The sequence below is a fragment of the Rhipicephalus sanguineus genome, chromosome 2 (genome assembly GCF_013339695.2).
Source record: "Rhipicephalus sanguineus isolate Rsan-2018 chromosome 2, BIME_Rsan_1.4, whole genome shotgun sequence".
In the NCBI taxonomy this organism is placed as follows: Eukaryota; Metazoa; Arthropoda; class Arachnida; order Ixodida; family Ixodidae; genus Rhipicephalus; species Rhipicephalus sanguineus.
Window position 1 is genome coordinate 17,082,628 of NC_051177.1, and position 19,384 is coordinate 17,102,011.

General features: G+C 42.9%; 1 protein-coding gene across 1 annotated transcript in view; it reads right to left on the reverse strand.

Annotated features, from left to right (window-relative positions):
* The window catches only part of LOC119382460 (putative bifunctional UDP-N-acetylglucosamine transferase and deubiquitinase ALG13), a 60,296-nt gene that overhangs the window by 23,983 nt on the left and 16,929 nt on the right, over positions 1-19,384 (reverse strand). Inside the window, exons 8-16 of the mRNA XM_037650168.2 lie at positions 18,867-18,912; positions 18,671-18,800; positions 13,539-13,597; positions 12,523-12,635; positions 11,669-11,721; positions 11,340-11,417; positions 9,045-9,091; positions 5,778-5,911; positions 2,239-2,344 (exon numbers count right to left, since the gene is read on the reverse strand). Coding sequence (XP_037506096.2) covers positions 2,239-2,344; positions 5,778-5,911; positions 9,045-9,091; positions 11,340-11,417; positions 11,669-11,721; positions 12,523-12,635; positions 13,539-13,597; positions 18,671-18,800; positions 18,867-18,912 — 766 coding nt within the window. The remainder of the gene's footprint in view (positions 1-2,238; positions 2,345-5,777; positions 5,912-9,044; positions 9,092-11,339; positions 11,418-11,668; positions 11,722-12,522; positions 12,636-13,538; positions 13,598-18,670; positions 18,801-18,866; positions 18,913-19,384) is intronic.

Sequence of the window (19,384 nt, forward strand, 5' to 3'; positions counted from 1 at the left end):
CTGTTACGTCGTAACTGTCGGACCGTTCCCGTATGATACGTCGCGAAGTGCGCTCGGAATCGACCGAGTGACTACCGAAGAGAGCGGACCATGGTGCATTTTCACGCAGCTTGGCCTGGTTTTACCGTAATATTAGCCGCATGAGAGGCGCAAGCAACAGAATCTTTCAATTGATGCAAACAAAAGCATGGCCTTCGAGATTCAAATTGCAAAGATGGCGTCTATGACGTAATTGCTCGCGAAAGCAAGGCCTTTGAGATCGGCATTTACTATTGACAAAAGCACAGCCTTTGAGATTTGTATTGCACAAACATGGCGTCTATGACGTAATTGCTTGCGAAAGCAAGGCCTTCGAGATTGGCATTCACTTCTGCCATCACGTTGGCGTAGACTCATCATCATCGTTATTTGTCGGAGGACGGGAGGAGTTCGAGCGGTTCGAGCTGGTTGGAGCTCGCATGGTCGTGCGCGCGGTTCGCGGTCGGACTCGCCGCGCTGGTCGTGATTGCGTGTGCTTAGTTCTTTCATGCTTACAGCTGTTGGTGTTAAAAAGATCACATACGTTGATTACATTTCTGTGGATGAGGCCGTCCCCAGCTCCGCGTTTCTATCCATCGACTAGATCGCGGCTGAGCGCGCCAATTTTCGTGCTGCTCGTAAGCATTGAAATAAAATTCTGTACCACTAAATATTTTGTCGTTTTTCCTGTTTCCCGTCTCTTACGTTTCCCGTCTCTTACGTTTATTTCTTACAGTCCCTTCAAAAACGTATCAGCGGGGTTCTACTGTACTAACGGACTCATGAGTCGACTCACTCAGACTCAGATAGAGCCACGAGTCTGAGTGAGTTCGAGTGAGTAATATTTTGGTGAGTTTGAGTACGAGTGAGTCCGGTTGATGAAAATTTTGGCGAGTCTGAGTCCAAGTGAGCTCTAAGGGCAAAATATATTTCATGAGTGAGTCTGAGTGAGCTCCACATTTTTTGCCGACCTATGCATGTGCCCGCATCGTGTCACTGCATTCAACTGCAATGTACAGTATTCACGGATTGAAACAGGACAATTTAGGGATAAGTGACGCACTGCTTTCATTTACACAGTCTTCAGCTCGGGACATATCGGCGTAATTTCGACTCGAACACATAGATCAGAGCCCACCTTATCGTTAGAGACCAGATTCGTCGCGATATGACGAGGATAGCTGAAGCAATTGTGCATACCAGTCATTATACTACAAAATTTGATGTCACGTTTGAATCCGTGAGTACTGTACAATCACCATGTGACATGAGGTGAAGCGAAGACAGAGTGCTCTAGATATGTAAGGAAGACTCGAGATTTATTTCCTGGCTAAAAGTTTGATCAAGATGAACTAGTTCTTCAACTAACCAAAAAACGTAGTGTAGAAAACATGACATCTGAAGGGAGCACATAAGCTACCTTCACTATCTGTCTTGTTTCCTGAACTTTTTTCACCAAGAATGCAATACCAATTAGCCCATCTATCCATCCTATTCTTAATTATCTAATTGAGTATGCAACACGCGATGAAGGAGAATGCTCAAAAGCTTGCTCCAAGGTATTGATTTTATAGTACTGCCTTTGCGCGATGCCCTGCCACGCTCTTGCTGAGCACCCGAGCCCACATAGCTCACTCAGTGATCTGTCCCAGCACGAAGCCTAGACCTTCACGATAACATCCTACACATCTCCTTTTAAAGCACCATCTTTCAAGCATTTCTGGCCTGAAATAATTTCTCTCTTTCAGACACATTACTCATGTGTGTCTATGACAGACATGCAGATGAGTGAAGTGCAAACAACTAGCTGTAGCCAGAAAAATTTATACAGAATTTCAAAGCACAGCTTCTAAGCTCATGCCTTGTTGTGCACACCCAAAAGCTGCTCAGGTCAGAGCCAGACATGCTGCAATACGATGCATTCCCACAGCAGCTAGCTACTCTTGTGTGCAGTATAATTGTATCTGAAATCAAACAATATTATACTACCCTGGAATTAGCCAGAATGGCAACTTTATATAAGGGCTGGACTTGTCCAAAACTGGACAAAAAGAATATCATTCTCTCAACTAGTATTCATAACAATTGAACATCATTTCCCTGTTTCTACAAAAGGCCTCACCAGTGAGGCATACTTAGTTCCCTTGCCCTTAGTAATTCTTTCTTTACAGTTGCTTAAGGGCACGTGTTGGAATAAACAAGAAAAGAAAAAGCAAACACCTGAGGAAATTGGCAGGGACTGCCAGGTGGCAACGCAGGTGCAGGGGGGCTCCAAATTGCCTGGCTGTTGTCCATGGGCAATGAGGGGCTCAAGGGGAACCTCACCCTGACAGATATATGTAGGGCAGTAAATTCCACATTAACAAGCGTCAACACAAGATGTTATAAGTTCTCATTTTTATTTCCATTATTCATGAAGAAGCAATGCACCCATACCCATGAAAAATATTTTTCAATTTATAGTCACTCCACAAAACTTAGGGTAACTTTGTCATAAAGTTCACTCTGGAGATTTTAAATATGAAATAAAAAAAATCGGCCCTGTGGGATTGCACTTGACAAAAAAAAACACAAAAAACAACATGACTCTCAAAAGGTTAATACGGTTAAGTGATCCTAACTTGATGTGCAGGCTGTATCTGCTTCTTTTTATTCACAATCATCGTCAGCCTACATCCACTACAGAATGAAGGCCTATCCCAACCATTCCAATTGACCCTGTACTGTCCGAGCTGATATGACGTTATCCCTCAATTTTTGAATTTCATTTTCCCACTTGACTCTCGGCTGTCGTCGGTTGCATTTCCCATCCCTTGGTATCTATTCCGCTGCCCTCAATGACCATATTAACAGCACGGCTGTTTAAGCCAAGCGGAAGTCTGTCCGTCGTGGACAAGAAACCATGGGCGGATATGCGCCACAGGAATTGGGCAAGGCGCACTACCGAGTAAAAACGAATTCAAAATTTTTCACGAGGAGAAACTCCATTGGTCAAGTATAAAAACTATCATCATAATGAGCGCAATAACTTAGCCGGCATGTGTGTTCTGTGCCCACGTCATCTTCTGCTTCGGTCCCAGAACCCGTGCGCCAATTTGCCCGGCATGGGATGCAATAGCTCGGATGGGCAAGAGAACGAATACAGAGAGAGAGAGAAAGAGATAAAAAGGAAAGTAATAGAGACACAAAAAGATAGAAAGACGAAAGAAATAGACAGAGAGAAAAAGATAGAAAAAACCAGACACAGGAAAGAATGAAAAAACCAGAGCAAGACAGAAAAAGAGAGAGAGAAATAGAGAGAAAGAAACAGACAAAAAAGAGAGAAAACAGAGAAAGAGAAAAAAAGAAACAAGGAGCCCACCCAGCTCTGCTCTTCCTTCAGGCTTGGCACCACTAATGCGAAGCTGCCTCAGTTTTTTTTTATTGAAAGGTGTCATAGCGCTAGCAGATATGGACAAGGAACACACAACGGGACGAGTGCTAACCAAGCTAGCGCACGTCCCGTTGTGTCTTCCTCGTCTGTGTCTGCTAGCACTATGATACCTTGTGATGCACTTAACCAACTGGCCCAAAAAGCCACATTGACAGAACATATTTAGCCACAAAAAGGAAATTTTGCCAGGCAGTGTTTAAATATTTGAATTAAGTGGAAATATAATTAATAATAATAATTGTTGGGGTTTAACGTCCCAAAACCACAATATGATTATGAGCGACGCCGTAGTGGGGGGCTCCGAAAATTTTGACCACCTGGGGTTCTTTAAATCTCAACTCCGGCGATTTTTCGAGGTCAATAATAAAAGTCGCTGGATACGTTCCTTTTCACGTTTGTCCATTCATGCCAAATTACAAGCTGGAGAGATACACAGATTCATTACGAATGAATTTTATAGATTGCCCCGACTCTCCCCACTTCGCTTCCCAGAATTATTGGCAACATAGTGTGTGTGACATCATTTTAGGCAAAGCGGAAGTGATGGAACCGAGGGGCCACTACAGCGTCTGCTATCCGCAAGGCAACAATCGTGTGTGTTTGGCCAGTGCTTCGTTGGCTGGGCGTGCGAATTTCAGTTCCTTGTGGAGGTGCATGCAGAGTGTGGCAAGCAGTGTTGCGTTGCCGTCTGCACACAACTCCCCGTTGGCAGCCACGAAACACTTTGGTACAACACCTTGGCAGTCATGAAACACTCACACCTAACGATTACCCTGTTTTAGCTAGCAATGCCGGTTTATCGCATGGAAAGTACAGTAATACTGTACCGGCTTAAGAGTGCACATGCGTCAACATTACAGTACGGAAACACTTTCTGTAACATCTAGTAATGTTGGTGCAAAAGGTGGCTCGTACTTGGCTTATATTAAATTCCTTCAGCCCTACCAATGCGATGTTGAGCGCCTGTATTGCTGAACTTATGTACTCTTCCTACAGCAATATTAAAGGGACACTAAAGAGCAAAACGACTTTTCTCGCATTAGTGAAGTAGTCTTCCACGATACCAAAAATGCCACGCTTGCTGCGAAAAGACGCTTCATAAGCGAGATAACGCGCAAAATGACAATACATGTGGCGACGCCACCATGGAATTCCCGCACCATTTGCCGTGACGTCATATATTTTTGACGGCGCCTGCTTGTGCCTACGTAGTTCCTAATTGGTTAAATCGAAGTACATTGTCCTCTGAGGGGGCCAGAGACTTGACATAACGAGTTTCTGGAAATCTCGTCAAGCCAGTGGTGCCAAAATACGTTAAATGCTCTTTGAAGTCTTTTACGTCACGAATTACAAAGTTCGGCGCGATATTTAAAAATGAAACTTTGAACTTTGTTTTCTCCTCTAATAATAAACTTATGGTGGTGAAATAAACTACACAAGAGTTCTCCGTGCACACTTTATCAATCTAAATCAATTCATTGTTTCTCTTGAGTGACCCTTTAAGAAGCTTTAGTTAGTTCGCAAACTTCTCAACGATAGCATTTTACCCCCACTTGAGCCGCCTGGACAGGTGGCGCCATCTGGCGGTGGAATGCGCAACCAGGCAAGCAAAGAACTAAACAGGTGTGTTCAACTTCATCGCAGAGGAATGGCAATTTTAGTTGGCCTCCATATGCGTCGGAATCGCAGCTGTCACTTTTGAAAGCTCCAAGCAGCTCATGCACGTGGCACGATCAGTCACACGGAAGGTACCGCTGTTTCGACGAGGTCACCTTTCCCCTGAGCGTCTGCTCTTCACCATTTTCACAGCTTACACACTACGCGCTTGCGGGACTGGCATGCCTCGCATGATTTCCCGTTTTTGCCGACTTATTTTTCACGGGAAGACGGTATGATCAGTTGGGTCTCAGTTTTGGTGTTGTGCTTTTTTTTTTTCCTTTTTAAAGTTATTCTCCAATTTGCCGAGTATTTCTGCTATCGGGCCCATGACAGGAGCGTCTCAGGAGCATAGAAGCACCACTACTGGTGCTTCTATGCTCCTGGTGAAAGCTCTATGCTAATGGTGCTATGCTCCTGGTGAAAGCTTCTATGCTAATGGTGAAAAAATTGCCGGAGTTGACCTTTAACGTGCACCTAAATCTAAGCACACGGGCCTCAATCATTTTCACCTCCATAGAAAATGTGGCCGCGGCGGCCGGGATTTGATCCCGCGACCTTCGGGTCAGCAGTTGAGCACCATAACCCTTCAACCACCGTGGCGGGTTTAAGCGGAGGAGAAACCAGTTTATACTGCAACAAGTGCACAAAAGCTAGCATGGTAACTCACTTGTCAGTTGTAAAGATGTCGTTGCTTCTGAGTGAATGAGGAGATGTGCAGCTGACATCTGAAGGCCTCGGGAGAGAGAAGTCCATGGGCATACGTGCTCCGGTGACCAGTGTAGGCAGCCAGAGAGAGAGGTCCTACAAACACAAGGCAATGAGGCACTGCACCAACACAGCGCTTTCAAACTGAATGCAGCTCAACGTAAGGCAGCTTCAACCTGCTATTAGATAGGTGGGAAAGAAAAAGTGAGACTAGAAACTAGCCTATTCCTCTCCTATTGCAGAACAAAGTACAACAGAAAAAATACAAGATGTTTAAGCGATTACTAAAAACAGAACAACAGGCCATTCACGACATGGCTTTATTTTTTTAACAGATTACCTGCAACGACACATGTGAATATGTACATGATAATCACCAGTTGACAGAATAATAAACTCGTATTTGTGTACTCTCCTTGTGTAATAGTTAAGGTGAAGTGAAGAAGAGAACTGCAAAGACAACGAATCATCATCAAAATATCATGCAGAATCATGCAGTCATCAAGTCATATATCAATCATATCATAAGAATCATGCAGAATAAGTTGGTTATGATGCAGAATACTTCCTTGTTCAGGGTCATCCACAGGGTCGTCCACATCCAAGCTGAACGCCTCATTCGTATTCAAGACCTCACAAAAGCTGATGCTTAATACTACGTAACTTGAAAAATTATTATTGTGCTAATGGACACCATGATTAGACGTCATAGAATGCACATTTCCCTCGTGATGAATCATCGTTCTAGTTTTAGTGGCTTGAATACTGATGAGGTGTTCACCTTAGATGTGGCCAACCCTGCACATAGCATCTGTTCAAAGAAAAGGCAACACAGCATGTGTGACAAAATGTATTAGTGTTCTAGCTAAAGCTTAGTGTTCTGGCTAAAGCTAAAATGTGTACACTAGAACACATTTCTAAAATTTTTTTAAAAATTACTTAGTACACTTTACAACATCAATGGTTATTGGCACGTGCCTTGTTTAGAGAGAAGAATGCCATTTTTGTCATCACATAGACACCTGCCTATTGCAGCACCAACACAGAATGAAGTCCTAAAATGACCATGTGCCATGTCCTGTGGCTCAATGTTTTCATACACTTGTAAGAGGTTTTATTAAGGAAACAAATGTCTATGAGGAAGTCCCTGCGAAATCTGTGAGTAGTTGAAATAATGAGTGTTACAAAAACTGGACCATAGTGGTTCATGAGCAGCAATGGTCGAATGACTGCAGTCAATTGCTGTTCAAGTAAGAAAAAGTGTGCTGAGAGAAAAGAATGTGAGTGATTAGGCATACGTACGGTTGGTTAACCTGTGGATAGGGAAGGGGATAGAGGGAACAAGATGAGAAACAGGAAAGAAGGTTTCAGGAAAGGCAGGATGAAACCCAAAAGCTGTTTACAGAAGACAGAGCCCTAACGAGAATGCCAAGGTAAACGAGGAAGACCTTGGGTGCAGTTGTGAATTTAGGCGCTTCTAAAATACTGTGATGGTTTCCAGACATGCAGGAAAATTCACAATGTGAATTCACGTTTAAGAAAAAAATTTTTTTTTAACGAATAGTTGTTAAACTGACTAAACGTCTGCACAGATATCCGGCAGCCACAAAGTGAAACTCACTTGAACTTGTACAGCGCATCCCGGGAAAAAAGAAGAAACGGTCGAGCCGGCCAAATGAAAGAACAGGGTGCTAACCTCCAACTGATTTTTATTGGCAAATTGCATCAAATATATAGTCTTGCGCAAGCACACAAAAGCACCCGAGCGTCACGCCAAGATGAGACAGCACCATTGCAGTGTCAAAGAACAAAGTTTCAACTTCATTATCTGGTGCATTTGACTTTTGTTGAAGATTGGTTAAGTTAGTTTGTAGTACTTGAACTGGTACAGTTTATGTGGAGGCATCAAGGAAGATTCCTTGATGCCTCCACATTTGCGCATGCCTGAGTGATCACAAGTTTTCGTGTATATATGCTTGATCCGGCTTCCAATAAATCATTGTTAAAAGTTAGCACCTGTGTGTGTTACCCCCTGTCCCGTCCTCGTCATTTCAGTTCCACGCTTTACAGTATGAACAGTAAGTAAAAGCATCCACCATAAATGCGAAGTAGAATAAACATATCACTTATGGCTGTGGTGTAGTATGTGCCAAACAAATGCAAATGTATCAACCTTGTCAACTTTCAGGCAATTAAATATCCAACTATGTTTTGTTGCGTAAGCATGTGACCTGCTTACACCTTGCTGCAACCAGCTTGTGTGGTACGGCCACAGCTGCTTCGCTGGCCGAAGGCGTTACGATCACGTGATCAAACATGGCCATGCCCGTGCACCACTACGGAATATCGTCTATACCCAGGTTCGACTGCATTTTACTGAATCATGGTTACCAACATGCACAGTTTCCCTCTGGCTCTTATAGCATATGTGTTATCAGTGCTGTTGCAGAAATACAATTTCACTGAGAGCTCAATCATGTAAAAGACATGAGCTACTGCCAAAAACACATGCAACTGTCCTAGCAGGTAAACAGTATTTAGTTCACAAGCAATAACTCATTATTACAGTGGTATCTATTTTATTTTTCTGCACAAAAATTCCAACTGTTACTCTATGCCATTCCTATTCGGTTTCTGTCACAAGTGCATGCTTGCAATTCAAGTGCATCTCGAGCGCTAGCATATCCCCTTCAGCGGTGGTGTGCACAACTGTACACATCAAGTGTAGAAGCTTGTCACGCTCTGCATGTTACTTCAACTGGATTGGAATTCAATGTGCACATTTGCACACTCCTCCCGAGTGGACAACTAGCACTCATTAACTTCAGTGTGCTGCGTATTCCTGCGTAGGATCACTTTGCTTAAGATGCTACCATGTTTGACAAGCCATTTGACAAGCCATTTGACACGCCCCATTTCGGAAGCCACACCAAAATTATAATTTTTGTTTGCTCAGAATGGATATAACCGATTACAAATTGCCCATTAACTTTGAGCATGGGAGTTCATTATTATATACAAAAATAGAATATGTCTGACTTCAGAATAAATATATATTTAATTACATACTAATTAAGATTACTGAAAACTGCACAAATGAACATACTATTACCACCTTCTCTTTCTTGCAACAGAACATCAAGAGCCTTGGAGTAAGCTATGCAAACTTGACATGTTTACAGACAGTTCATCATAATTTGTGCCTAAAGGGGACATACAAAAAGCTCACCTTTCCTTTTCCTTTACGTGCAAGCCTGCGCTGTGACTTTTGAAAATCTGCACACAAGGTATAAGCCAGAAACAATTGATATTAAGTAAAAATTTTACATACACAGGTCACAGACCCCAACAGCTTTTTGAGCAGTTGTTGAACACTAAGCCAAATCATACTCACATATGTCAACATATACAAACATTAATTAGCTAGAGTTAACGAAAGGAGCCATAATGTTTTCTGTTTATTTATACAGCAAGAGCTCGTTAGTTTGACCTCCGTTAATTCGGAAAATCGGACAATTCGCATGTGTTAGCTGGTCCCGGCCAGCATATGCATGGTTTAATGGCATCAAACTCTCGCCAATTCGCTCACATTTGGCCGCAACCAGGTTATTTTGGACGATCCACTGGGCGTGCCGTGTGCGAAGCGCCACAAATGTGCGACGCAAAAGAGTAAAAAAGGCATTCGCAGACAACCGAAACGAGGCGGCGCTGTCCACATCCCCATCTTTATCAGTCCGGCACCCACCAGCTTCATTTTAACTTGGTGCAACGCATTCAATGCTACAAAACTCAAACATGGTGGAAGCTGTTGAAGATGAAGAGCTTTGGGCTGCAGTCGACATGCTGGCATAAAACTTGATTGCTACACCGTGATTGATCAACTATCAGTTGCCGGCCATTTTACCTGCGAAAGAAATATCGTCACGTGCGCGTGGTGGTGGCGGTACGTAATAAGGGACGGGTGCAGAGCACGTTTCACGCAAATTAAACATGGGAGTCTGGCACTGTGGTCGCACTGAGAACGAAGTTGCAGGATGACGAAAATGGTCGCTTTTCTACTGCTCTTGTGCAAAATAAGTATAGGATCTACTAATAACCAAGAAAATGAAAGTGTTTCAATGTAACAAACATTTGTCCATTGTTTTCTAGATACTTTTCGATACTTTGGCATTCGGTTAATTCGGATATTTTTTCTGGTCTCGTGAAATCCAAATTAATGAGCTTTTACTGTAGATATTGCAATTTTAAATAACATCTTGGCAACATGGTACATATTTAAGTGCACAAAACAGACAAAATAACAAGGATGAGCTATACTCAATTCACTCATGCACTTGAACAAAATATACATGCAAGCAATGTTGTTCCAGTGATTTTCAGATTCAACAATCAATCAGTTATAACACACAAAAAAAGGAAAAACACACAAGCGATCTCTGCCAGAGCAAAAATGCTTATCAGTGAAGGTATGATTCAAACTGACATAATGAATCTTTTGTCACAATTTAATCAGGCAACTTGTTCCATTCCACTATCGTTCTGGGAAAAAAAAAAGGAATACCTCAGGCAATTGACAAGTGTAGTAAATGGGGTTACAGCTAGTATGCAGTGTGTGTGCCTGGTAGCGTAACCTGTTCGATACATAAGGTGAGACGTGGTGCTGTTCAGTAGTGACCTTTATTAGTTGAAAAAATCATTTTTGCAACATACACAATTTCGATTAATTATAGAAGGTAGGAAGCTTTAAGATATGAGGTTAATGATTGAAGTGCGGTCATATATATTACGGATGAATCTAACTTTTTGTAAGCTTTCTAGATTTCCTTAAGACAGTAACTTGAGCGAGTTGTATTGGTTCACCTTCAATTTAAACAGCACAAAAAAAAAGAAGCCAGGACAAGGAATGAGTGACCCACACACAAGAGCTAGATTCTAGATTTCCAATATCGGTTTTAATGAGTGGATCCCAAATAATTACGGCATATTCTAAAATGGGGTGAATGCAAAGTTTTTAATACATATCCTTGAAAAACGACTCCTTAGCTCAGATACAAGCATAGGTTAGAAGATGATCACAAATACATGACAATTACCTTTGCAGTCAATCTTGCCACACACACAAACATTCTGTGCACATGCAAACAATCTGCTCTTCAACATTTTACAAAATCTGTTCCCCAGGTCAAAACTACAAACTGCTCCGTATAGTACCAAAGTCTTGCGTACACTGGTTTATTATGTTTAAAATTCAACACACAAGATGTCTCAAATTCATGCACTTGTTGTGTACCTTTGTTAATGTACGTACTAAATTGCTCTGTTTAGGTTATTTGTCATAAACAATCTGAGTCCCATTCTTCATGCCAGATATGTGCAGCTTTATACTCAAGCTGCTGCTGCTGTCAGTGAGATCGCGTGACATCACACCCAATGGCACAGTTCTGTACCTCGTCGGTTAATAACGATGGCCCAATAGGCAATGAGAGAAGAGAAAAAGCATTTAAAGGACCCATAGGTGCATCACCTTGAAGGCTGGACAGCAATGCGCTCTGGTAGAAGGAACCTCGCAGTTTGTATTGTAGACCCTGGCGCCAAGTCAATACTGTAGGCAGAAATTAAGTGCGGTTAAGTGTCTGTTCATTTTACACAGTGGACCATAATAAATTATGGCCTTGGCCCCTTCCCTCGTTAATTTTTCATGCTAAACAGACATAATTTTTTATGATGTACTGCGTAAAACCAAAGTTTGTACTTACTTAGTTCCCTACAACCGATAATTTGCTGCATCAGTGTTCGTTATAATGAGGCTGTGTTACTGTATGTACTGTATGGTTACAACTGCCACGTCCTTACCTTTGTGCGCTGGCAGGGGCAGTGCCTGAACGCTGCTGTATGGGACTGTGCACCTTTAAAGATACGGAAATTTCACTATTTTCAGTTCCAGCTTTGATGTCGAGAACTAACACAAACTAAGTTAACAATATCCGGCTCGCTTAAGATGCATATTATTTTTGTCATGCCCGTGTGAAAGAAAAGAAGAAAAAAGAAATGGAGGCAAATATTTTTTAGGAACTTCAAACTACAGAAAGTAGAGCTAGTTGGTAGGGATTCATTATCGAAAAAAGGTGTATGCGTGCTCTGTTTCCCTTCTTTTGTGACTGTGTCTGCAAACTACTCGCGTAAATCACGGGAGGGTGACCCCCCCTTGTGTTCAGGCTGGGGGGACCCTTCTTGCATTGTCCCCCCTCGAGATTTATCTTTCAAACGCTATATATTTGAATTCCTTGAGAATTAAGTATAGTGCAATCAACTTTTTTTTATTAATGCTTGTTTATTTTGTAGTGTGTGTAGGCCTGTGTTCAATACCCTTCAGCTGTGTGAGACTATTGAAATCGCAACTGCCGCTTGACCGCTTTCGGAGAAGACTCAATAGAACAGTGCAATTACATGAGCTGGGAAACCATGCTGGTTTTTTAAATATTATTTCAAAGCATGATTTTAATTTTATATAAATAAAAATAAAAACGAAATGGCCACCATGACAAGCTGTGTGTCCCCCCCTTGTGATTTTAATTGGATTTACGCCACTGCTGCAAACTTTAACTTTTCTTTTTTTACGATGTAGCCAAAAAGACATAGATGAATCAAAGTATTCCTACTTAAGTTTACATCACCAAGCCCAACTATAAAACTAGCTGCACACTCACATTTTTCCCAGCTTTTCAATAAAAACTGTGATGGGCCCTTCATCAGGCTCCATTTTCTGAATGTGGGCTTGGAATGATGCACTGTGGCCTTCTAAATCACGAGTCAGCCGCACCTATAAACAAAAAAGATTGCAAATATTCAGTTGCTTGTACAAGTGCCAGGTAGCAATTACTGGCTTCTGAAGTACAGAAATAACCACTGCAATGATCACTTACACACTAACACATCATGCACATCATGTGAAACTGAAAAACAACATCACTCTAGCATCACCACTGCTGCAGTGGCGTGTTATCTTTAATCTCGAAGGCCATCACTCTCGATGGGGTACACGCAATAATATACAAGACAGACAGGTGATCGTTTTCCATGGCCATGCACTGCCCGTGATGTAAAGGGCATCTTTATGCACACAAAATGTGGGATGTACAAAACTTCATTTTATTTCTTGCAAAAAAAAAAGTTAGGTACATGTTAATCGCGCTGCGAAATGTTTACCAACATGCCGAAAAAATGGCAATGCGAAATGGGACACAAGGCTAAGCCTAAATTCTCATGTAACCCACAGTCGGCATGAGGTGATGCCTCTGGTGCACATCAAAGTGCTCTTCACGCATTTTGATTACAAAAGTGGCATAGTGTAGTGGCAAACCAGCGTGTACAGAAAGTATGCCTTATGAACACCAACGTTTCATATCAGCCAAACATGAAGACAAAATGTGATACTTGGTTTGCTGAAAGTCTATAGAGGAAAAGGAGGAAATCGGTAGAGATGAAAGTGGACAATTCAGAAGGAGCATGCAGGCTAGTGTGAAACATTACATGCAATGACTGCCCCATCTCGATCCTTCTTGTAACACTGACACAGTGTCGTCAACGAAAAGAATTTATTTTTAAAATGCTTTGCATAATACAGAGCCAGTCTTCCCAAACAGAGGTCCTTTGCAGAAACTTTCAGAACTGAATGCCTGTGTTCCTGTTATAGAAATGCAATTACAGCTGCTGCACAACTCACCAAACACTTAACCCCAGGTTCCAATTCTGGAATCACAAGTTGCTCATTGCGGATTCTCTCTAAAAAAAAATGAAAAGAAAAGAAATGCTTAAAACAGAAGCTGCACAGGTATGTCACTGAAGAGCACTGCATCAAAAACAAGTGACACATGCATACTTTGTTTGCAATATATGGATGAAAACATGGGTGGATGGAGTTAGGTTTGGTTGGGTATCAACAGCCCCTCGATGATCCGAGTGCAATAAAAAAAGAACATTCCGTGCATCAAGAGACGTAATAAAATGGTGCTTGTTCGTTTCTGTTTGATTCATAGAAAAAAGAACCTCTTTGGCGTTGCCATGGGGAACGGCGCGCATGGTTCAAAGGTTCCGTTTTCACCGAACTGCGCTTTGCCCGGCACCCTGCTTTGCTCACGCGGTCGCGTCTCAGTGGTAGTTTCGGTATCGCATACTGCCGCGTGTGTTTTGTGCGCTCGTGAAAGTCGCTCTGACAGAAAGTTCGAGAAAATGTCGCATGCATGTGATGTTGCCGGATGCCCAAATGGCGCACGCCGCCGCGCAGCAAAGGTGGGCAACGTTGGGCATGGCAGCAGTGATGTGAGAAACACCGCTTTCAGGTGGGTGATTTGAAGTGTGCTAATGCGATCCGGACCACTAAAACGTGATTTTATTTCAAAATAAGCACTTCCTTGGCACAAAAGTAGCTCTACGAGGTTTCTGGACAGTTATTTCAACAATCAACGTCGACTTCATATTTGCCTTTAGTGCCCCTTTAAGGCGGCTACGTTCACTTAAAGAGCAGTTACCAAATGTGCCTCTTCCACCAGAGCCCGTTGATACCTACTGAAGAACTTGGCTGAAGGCAGCGACTACTACAACAAACACTTGGCTTGTGTTAATGCTGTCATTGCTGCAGACGACCGCGTCGCCATGAGAAGGGCCCAGGCTGTTCTACACCATGATACACTTGAATCTGACTTAGCATATTTGTGTGATCACTTTACTGTCCTAGCAGAAACCATACACACTCTTGAAAGTTTGGGCGCCACTCCGACTATGAGTGTTGAGCTAATTTTGGACGTCCAGGAAAGGTTCGCCACCGTCCCAAATGGACCTGTTGCTTACAGGGTTATCTCGAAGCTTAAATCTGTCTTGGACAGAAATGCCGGATTTTCTGTGCTAAAAGTGTCCAAGGTTCTGAGCAAAGAACAATCCAAGATTCCAAATGCAATTACACCACTGAAGGCTCAACACTACAAGTACGCTCCGCTAACTTCAGTGGACGGTAAGCGTTCTTTTTGCGCACACAAACAAAGACTGACTGAAAGAAGGCACAACTTCAAGCCCGAAAACCTTGAGATTGTACTGTTTTTTCATTGCTTCCAAAGCCTTTCTCATAGAGCCGAATCACCCTAGCTTTCAAGTATATCTGTTCAAATGGTGATCCTTGTCGAACTTTGCACGAAGAAAATAAAATTAACATTTCCCAAAGCACAGAATTTGTCTGTTGTGTTCATTAGAAGTAGAAAACTTGTCCTGAGATACGCTGCTGAAGTAATTAAAAATTGAGCCTATATATGCCAAAACGAAAGTATCGAACGCCTATATACTGTATGCCTAAATGACAATTGTCTTGGCCTATTATAGGCACCGAAAACCTTGTTTTTCCGTGCCTGAAGTTCCGGTCTCTACTAATGATCATGAGGGAAAAAAAATGACCGAATAATACAATGTTAAACATAGACAATGTATAAACGTTGCACAAAACCATGGATGCACACAAGTAGGTAAAAAAAAAAGAAAGGGTTGCCATAAAATTACTGCAAAGCCTTATTATTAATAATAATAATATTAGGTGGTTAGTTGGGATCAAATTAGATCTTGAAACTTGGTTAGGTCGTGTTCAGCGGCAAAGTGTGATGGGACAAGGCGAATTCCATCATCTTGAACATCTTGAAAACAGGGCAAATTATGACACGGACAAGAGGAGATTGAAGAACACACCACAGCACTGATCTAATTAATTATTGTGCATGGTAAGAAGGAGAATGAACAGTGGAAAGACAGCAGTTTATGCGTTTGACTTTACATGGATGGTCGGGATGAGGAAAGATAATGGCTTGTGACTGAAAAAAATCATCATGAAGTTAAGAACGGTGATAAAGCTGATGAAATGAGGATAGAGCCAATCCCTTGGCATTACACATGCCTGAGCCAACCTAGCAACAAAAATTATGTGAATTCAAGAAGCAGAAATAGGTGTAAATACTAAGGACACTCTGCAAGCACACTGTACTGTTCAAATTTTAAAGGGGTCATGAACCACTTTTCCAGGTAATGATCTAATGACCTCAGTATCGGAGTTTACTGCCTCCCGAATCGATTGCCGCAAAAATTTCTCGAATCCATCAAGAACGAGCGGAGTTACAGGTGTTCGGCGCATGCTCTCAGCGCTTTCTTTCTTTCCTCGTGCCGACGAGCGCACTGGAAGCTAGACAGGGAGGGATGGCACGGGGGAAAGAAGTTACGTCAGCGCGCGTCATGAAACGCGATCGCTCTCCCGCTGTGATTCGCTTGTGCGAGTGCGGCTACCGTGTACTGTAGAGTTACTGTATATGCTACCTTTAGGTAGCAGAGTTGCGCATAGGTCCGCCATCTTGCCCGCCGTGGCATCCACGCTAAGCAGGAAAGCCACCTCTCTGGAATGTAGGAGCCGACGCGGCTGCTGTTGTTGCTGCTGTCCTCTCGGCCCAGCGGCTCCGTCTACTTTCTCGTTCGTTCATAACGCGTCGCTGGCGCAATGACTTTCGATTCTAAGAAAAAAAAAAGAATGGAAAGCTCGGAGAAACAATAATTTGAGATGGAACAGGTGGAGATTAAACACCATCGCAAGTAATATTTTTTTTAAATGGCAAATAGGAAAAGTGCGATGGTCACGATTCTGGGCCAAATAAATTCAGCCTAATTATTCGTTTCACGTAGTTTTTGATGCAGCGCTTCAAAAGAATAAGTGAATAGCTCGAGAAAACAAGTGCTAAAATATCACTGTGTTTTACAAGTAACGCAAGCTAACGAGAATTTCGCGTACGTCTAGGTAGATGTGGCATATAATAAACACTCTGTCATGCTTCAAACTTTTATGCCGCACAGTGCTCGGAATGAAGGTTCATATTCACACACATCACCTCCTTCACACAGTCACTCGCGCATATTTTTACCGTTTTGTCCCGCTCGATTTTTAGTCAACCTTTGACCAGTGAGAGAGAAGCGATATATATCCTGTTCGCTATCGCCGGCTTCTGACGTCTCATGCGCAGCAGCCACTTGAGACGGCGACGGACGACGGAAACAGACTTGTCACATGGAATCAAGAAGAAGGCCTTTCCGTGCTCTTGTCGGTTCGTGCAGTGGGGAGCGCAGCATTCTGTCATTGTCACAACTTCGCAACACTGTGTCAGGGCACTGCGCCACGCAGACGTTTGCAAAAACGGACAGCAGAAGACACTACCACAACAACGACAAACAATCCGAACTCAGCTGGACCGTCTTGCGCTTCGCCGGACGGCTTGATTTGGCTTGATACAGCGGTGGTGGCGCGGCGATCGCCAGCACCCGCGCGGCCGTGAAGTTGGCTTTCCCTGAAACGGATGCTTTTTGCGCACGTGAGCGCGCTGGGCGAATGGTGGCGCGAGCGGCGAGTTCTATCAGAGGCGCAACTCTGCTACCTAAAGGTAGCATATACAGTAACTCTAGTGTACTGAGGAGTGCGGCGCCGGCAAGTGGCGGCACCCCGTGGCAAGAAGCGCATCTGATCTGAACGCCACTCTCGATTTATGTCGGCTATCGGCCAATGAGGATGCTATGTCTTTTGCGACGCGGAGAAGCAGATACGCGACGTCAACCGGCAGGCGCTCCACCCACCGACGAGAGTGAGGACCGGCCTCTGTTTGAAAAGAGGGCACCTGAGAAAACAGCAACTTCGCGCTCCACTTGCATCCTTTACACAGCGCGCACGACTGCAATATTTGGCTGAGCATTTCATAGTCGTGTCAGCTTTCTGCAGGATGTGTTTTTTCAACAAGCCCAAGGGGTGCTTCATGACCCCTTTAAAGCAGATTCTGCAGCCCGCTTTGTTCTTTCAACGATTGCTTGCAGTTACTTTCACAGGTCAATGTAGGCTTGAAAGCACCAAATCTTTCTAATTCCATTTATCCTCTAAAAAATTAGGCTCACTATGCTGTCAATAGCGCTGAAAATAAACTCCAAGTGCTATCTATTACTTTCTTCGTTTATATTGCTATTATACCATCCTGACATGTCTTGACCTTACAGGTGTACTCACACATTTCCTGCTTCAAAAGTAAAATTCAATTACCTCATTATCTAGCTTTCATTCAGAATAACTCAAACAACTTCTGAACACAGAAATGAGAATGTAAATAGAAAGCTAGCAAGGACAGTAATATTTCACATAAAAATATGGATGTCAATGACTGAGAAATGCATCTGGAGCCCCTAAACAAAGACCTAATAACTGTTGGGATTTTTCATCCCAAAATCATATGATTATAAGAGGACACCTTAGTGGAGGGCTGCTCTGTGCAAAATATGTTCAGAATATCAATGGATGAGTTACGAAAACCTTGTAAACACAACATGCATTTTTGATACTGCAACAAACACTGCCATAACTGCTCGACAAAGCAGCAACTGAGAATGTACAGAGCCTTTGATATAACCTCTGATATCAGGCATAACACGTAGCTGCCCCCAATGTGCCGAGTTTCTACGTGCAGGGAGTTTCATGGAATGTGGGAGGCCCTGCAGTAGATGGATGTGCATTAACTATTTTGTAAAGTGAACCTTTTGGACATCATCCCGACTGTAGCATGGCCAGAAAATTGCCCTCAGCAGCAGGAAAGTATAACAACTAAGACGTTGCAATGGGCAACTTGTGCAGTTTCAGAGACTGGTGGCATGGTGGCTTGGCAACAGTGACATGACACAAGGGGAAACAGGCCCCCTCTTGTGTCCCACCAATGCTGCGCAATCCAACATCCAGTGTAACAACACGGTCAGTCTCCAACTCTAATAAGTTTAGAGACAAACTTCCTACCAAGCATAACAAACTACCTTTTTCTGCTTCATTCCAGATGTCATATTCAACATTTCTATAGATTGTTGGGTCCAAAGCCTTGGCAACTTTGAATGGAAACGGTGGTATTCGATTCGCCAATGCGGTCACCACGTCCGAAGCAGTGGCCTGCAACAGATGGTACAATTTCAACAAATAGTGCACCACAGCAATTGCAACAGCATCTTATCTCACCTGTTCTTCTTCAGAAAGGACGTTGGTCTCTGTGCCAAACTTGACACTAAAAGAGCAAGAAAGAACAATGCAAAACAGGCGTATTAAATGTGTATGGTTGCTCACAGGTTTAAAGAGCAATCTTTTAATGCTACACAAAAGGTAAGACATACCTACGACTAATTTAACAGTGTTTTCAAATTACTTGCTACTGCTACCAAGAAGAGAGCTCCCATAATGAAGAAAAAGGTGCAAGTCAGCTCCTAATATGTTACACCCTGGAATTTAGTCGAGACCAGTCGATGGTTACAAAAGACATCTTAATGCACCTCGCCCACACTTACTGCATTCGCCCATGGAAATGACTAAAGCTGCCCTGTCACACTGCCTACGCAGCGTACCACACAGGTAATGCCCCCCTAAAAATAAAAGTGCACAGATGGGCATGGGAAAAAGGTATGCATGCACACACACTGATGCTTTAACTGCTACTCTTGTTTAAGAACTCATCCAAGTTCCCGAGGATGCAGACCGCAACC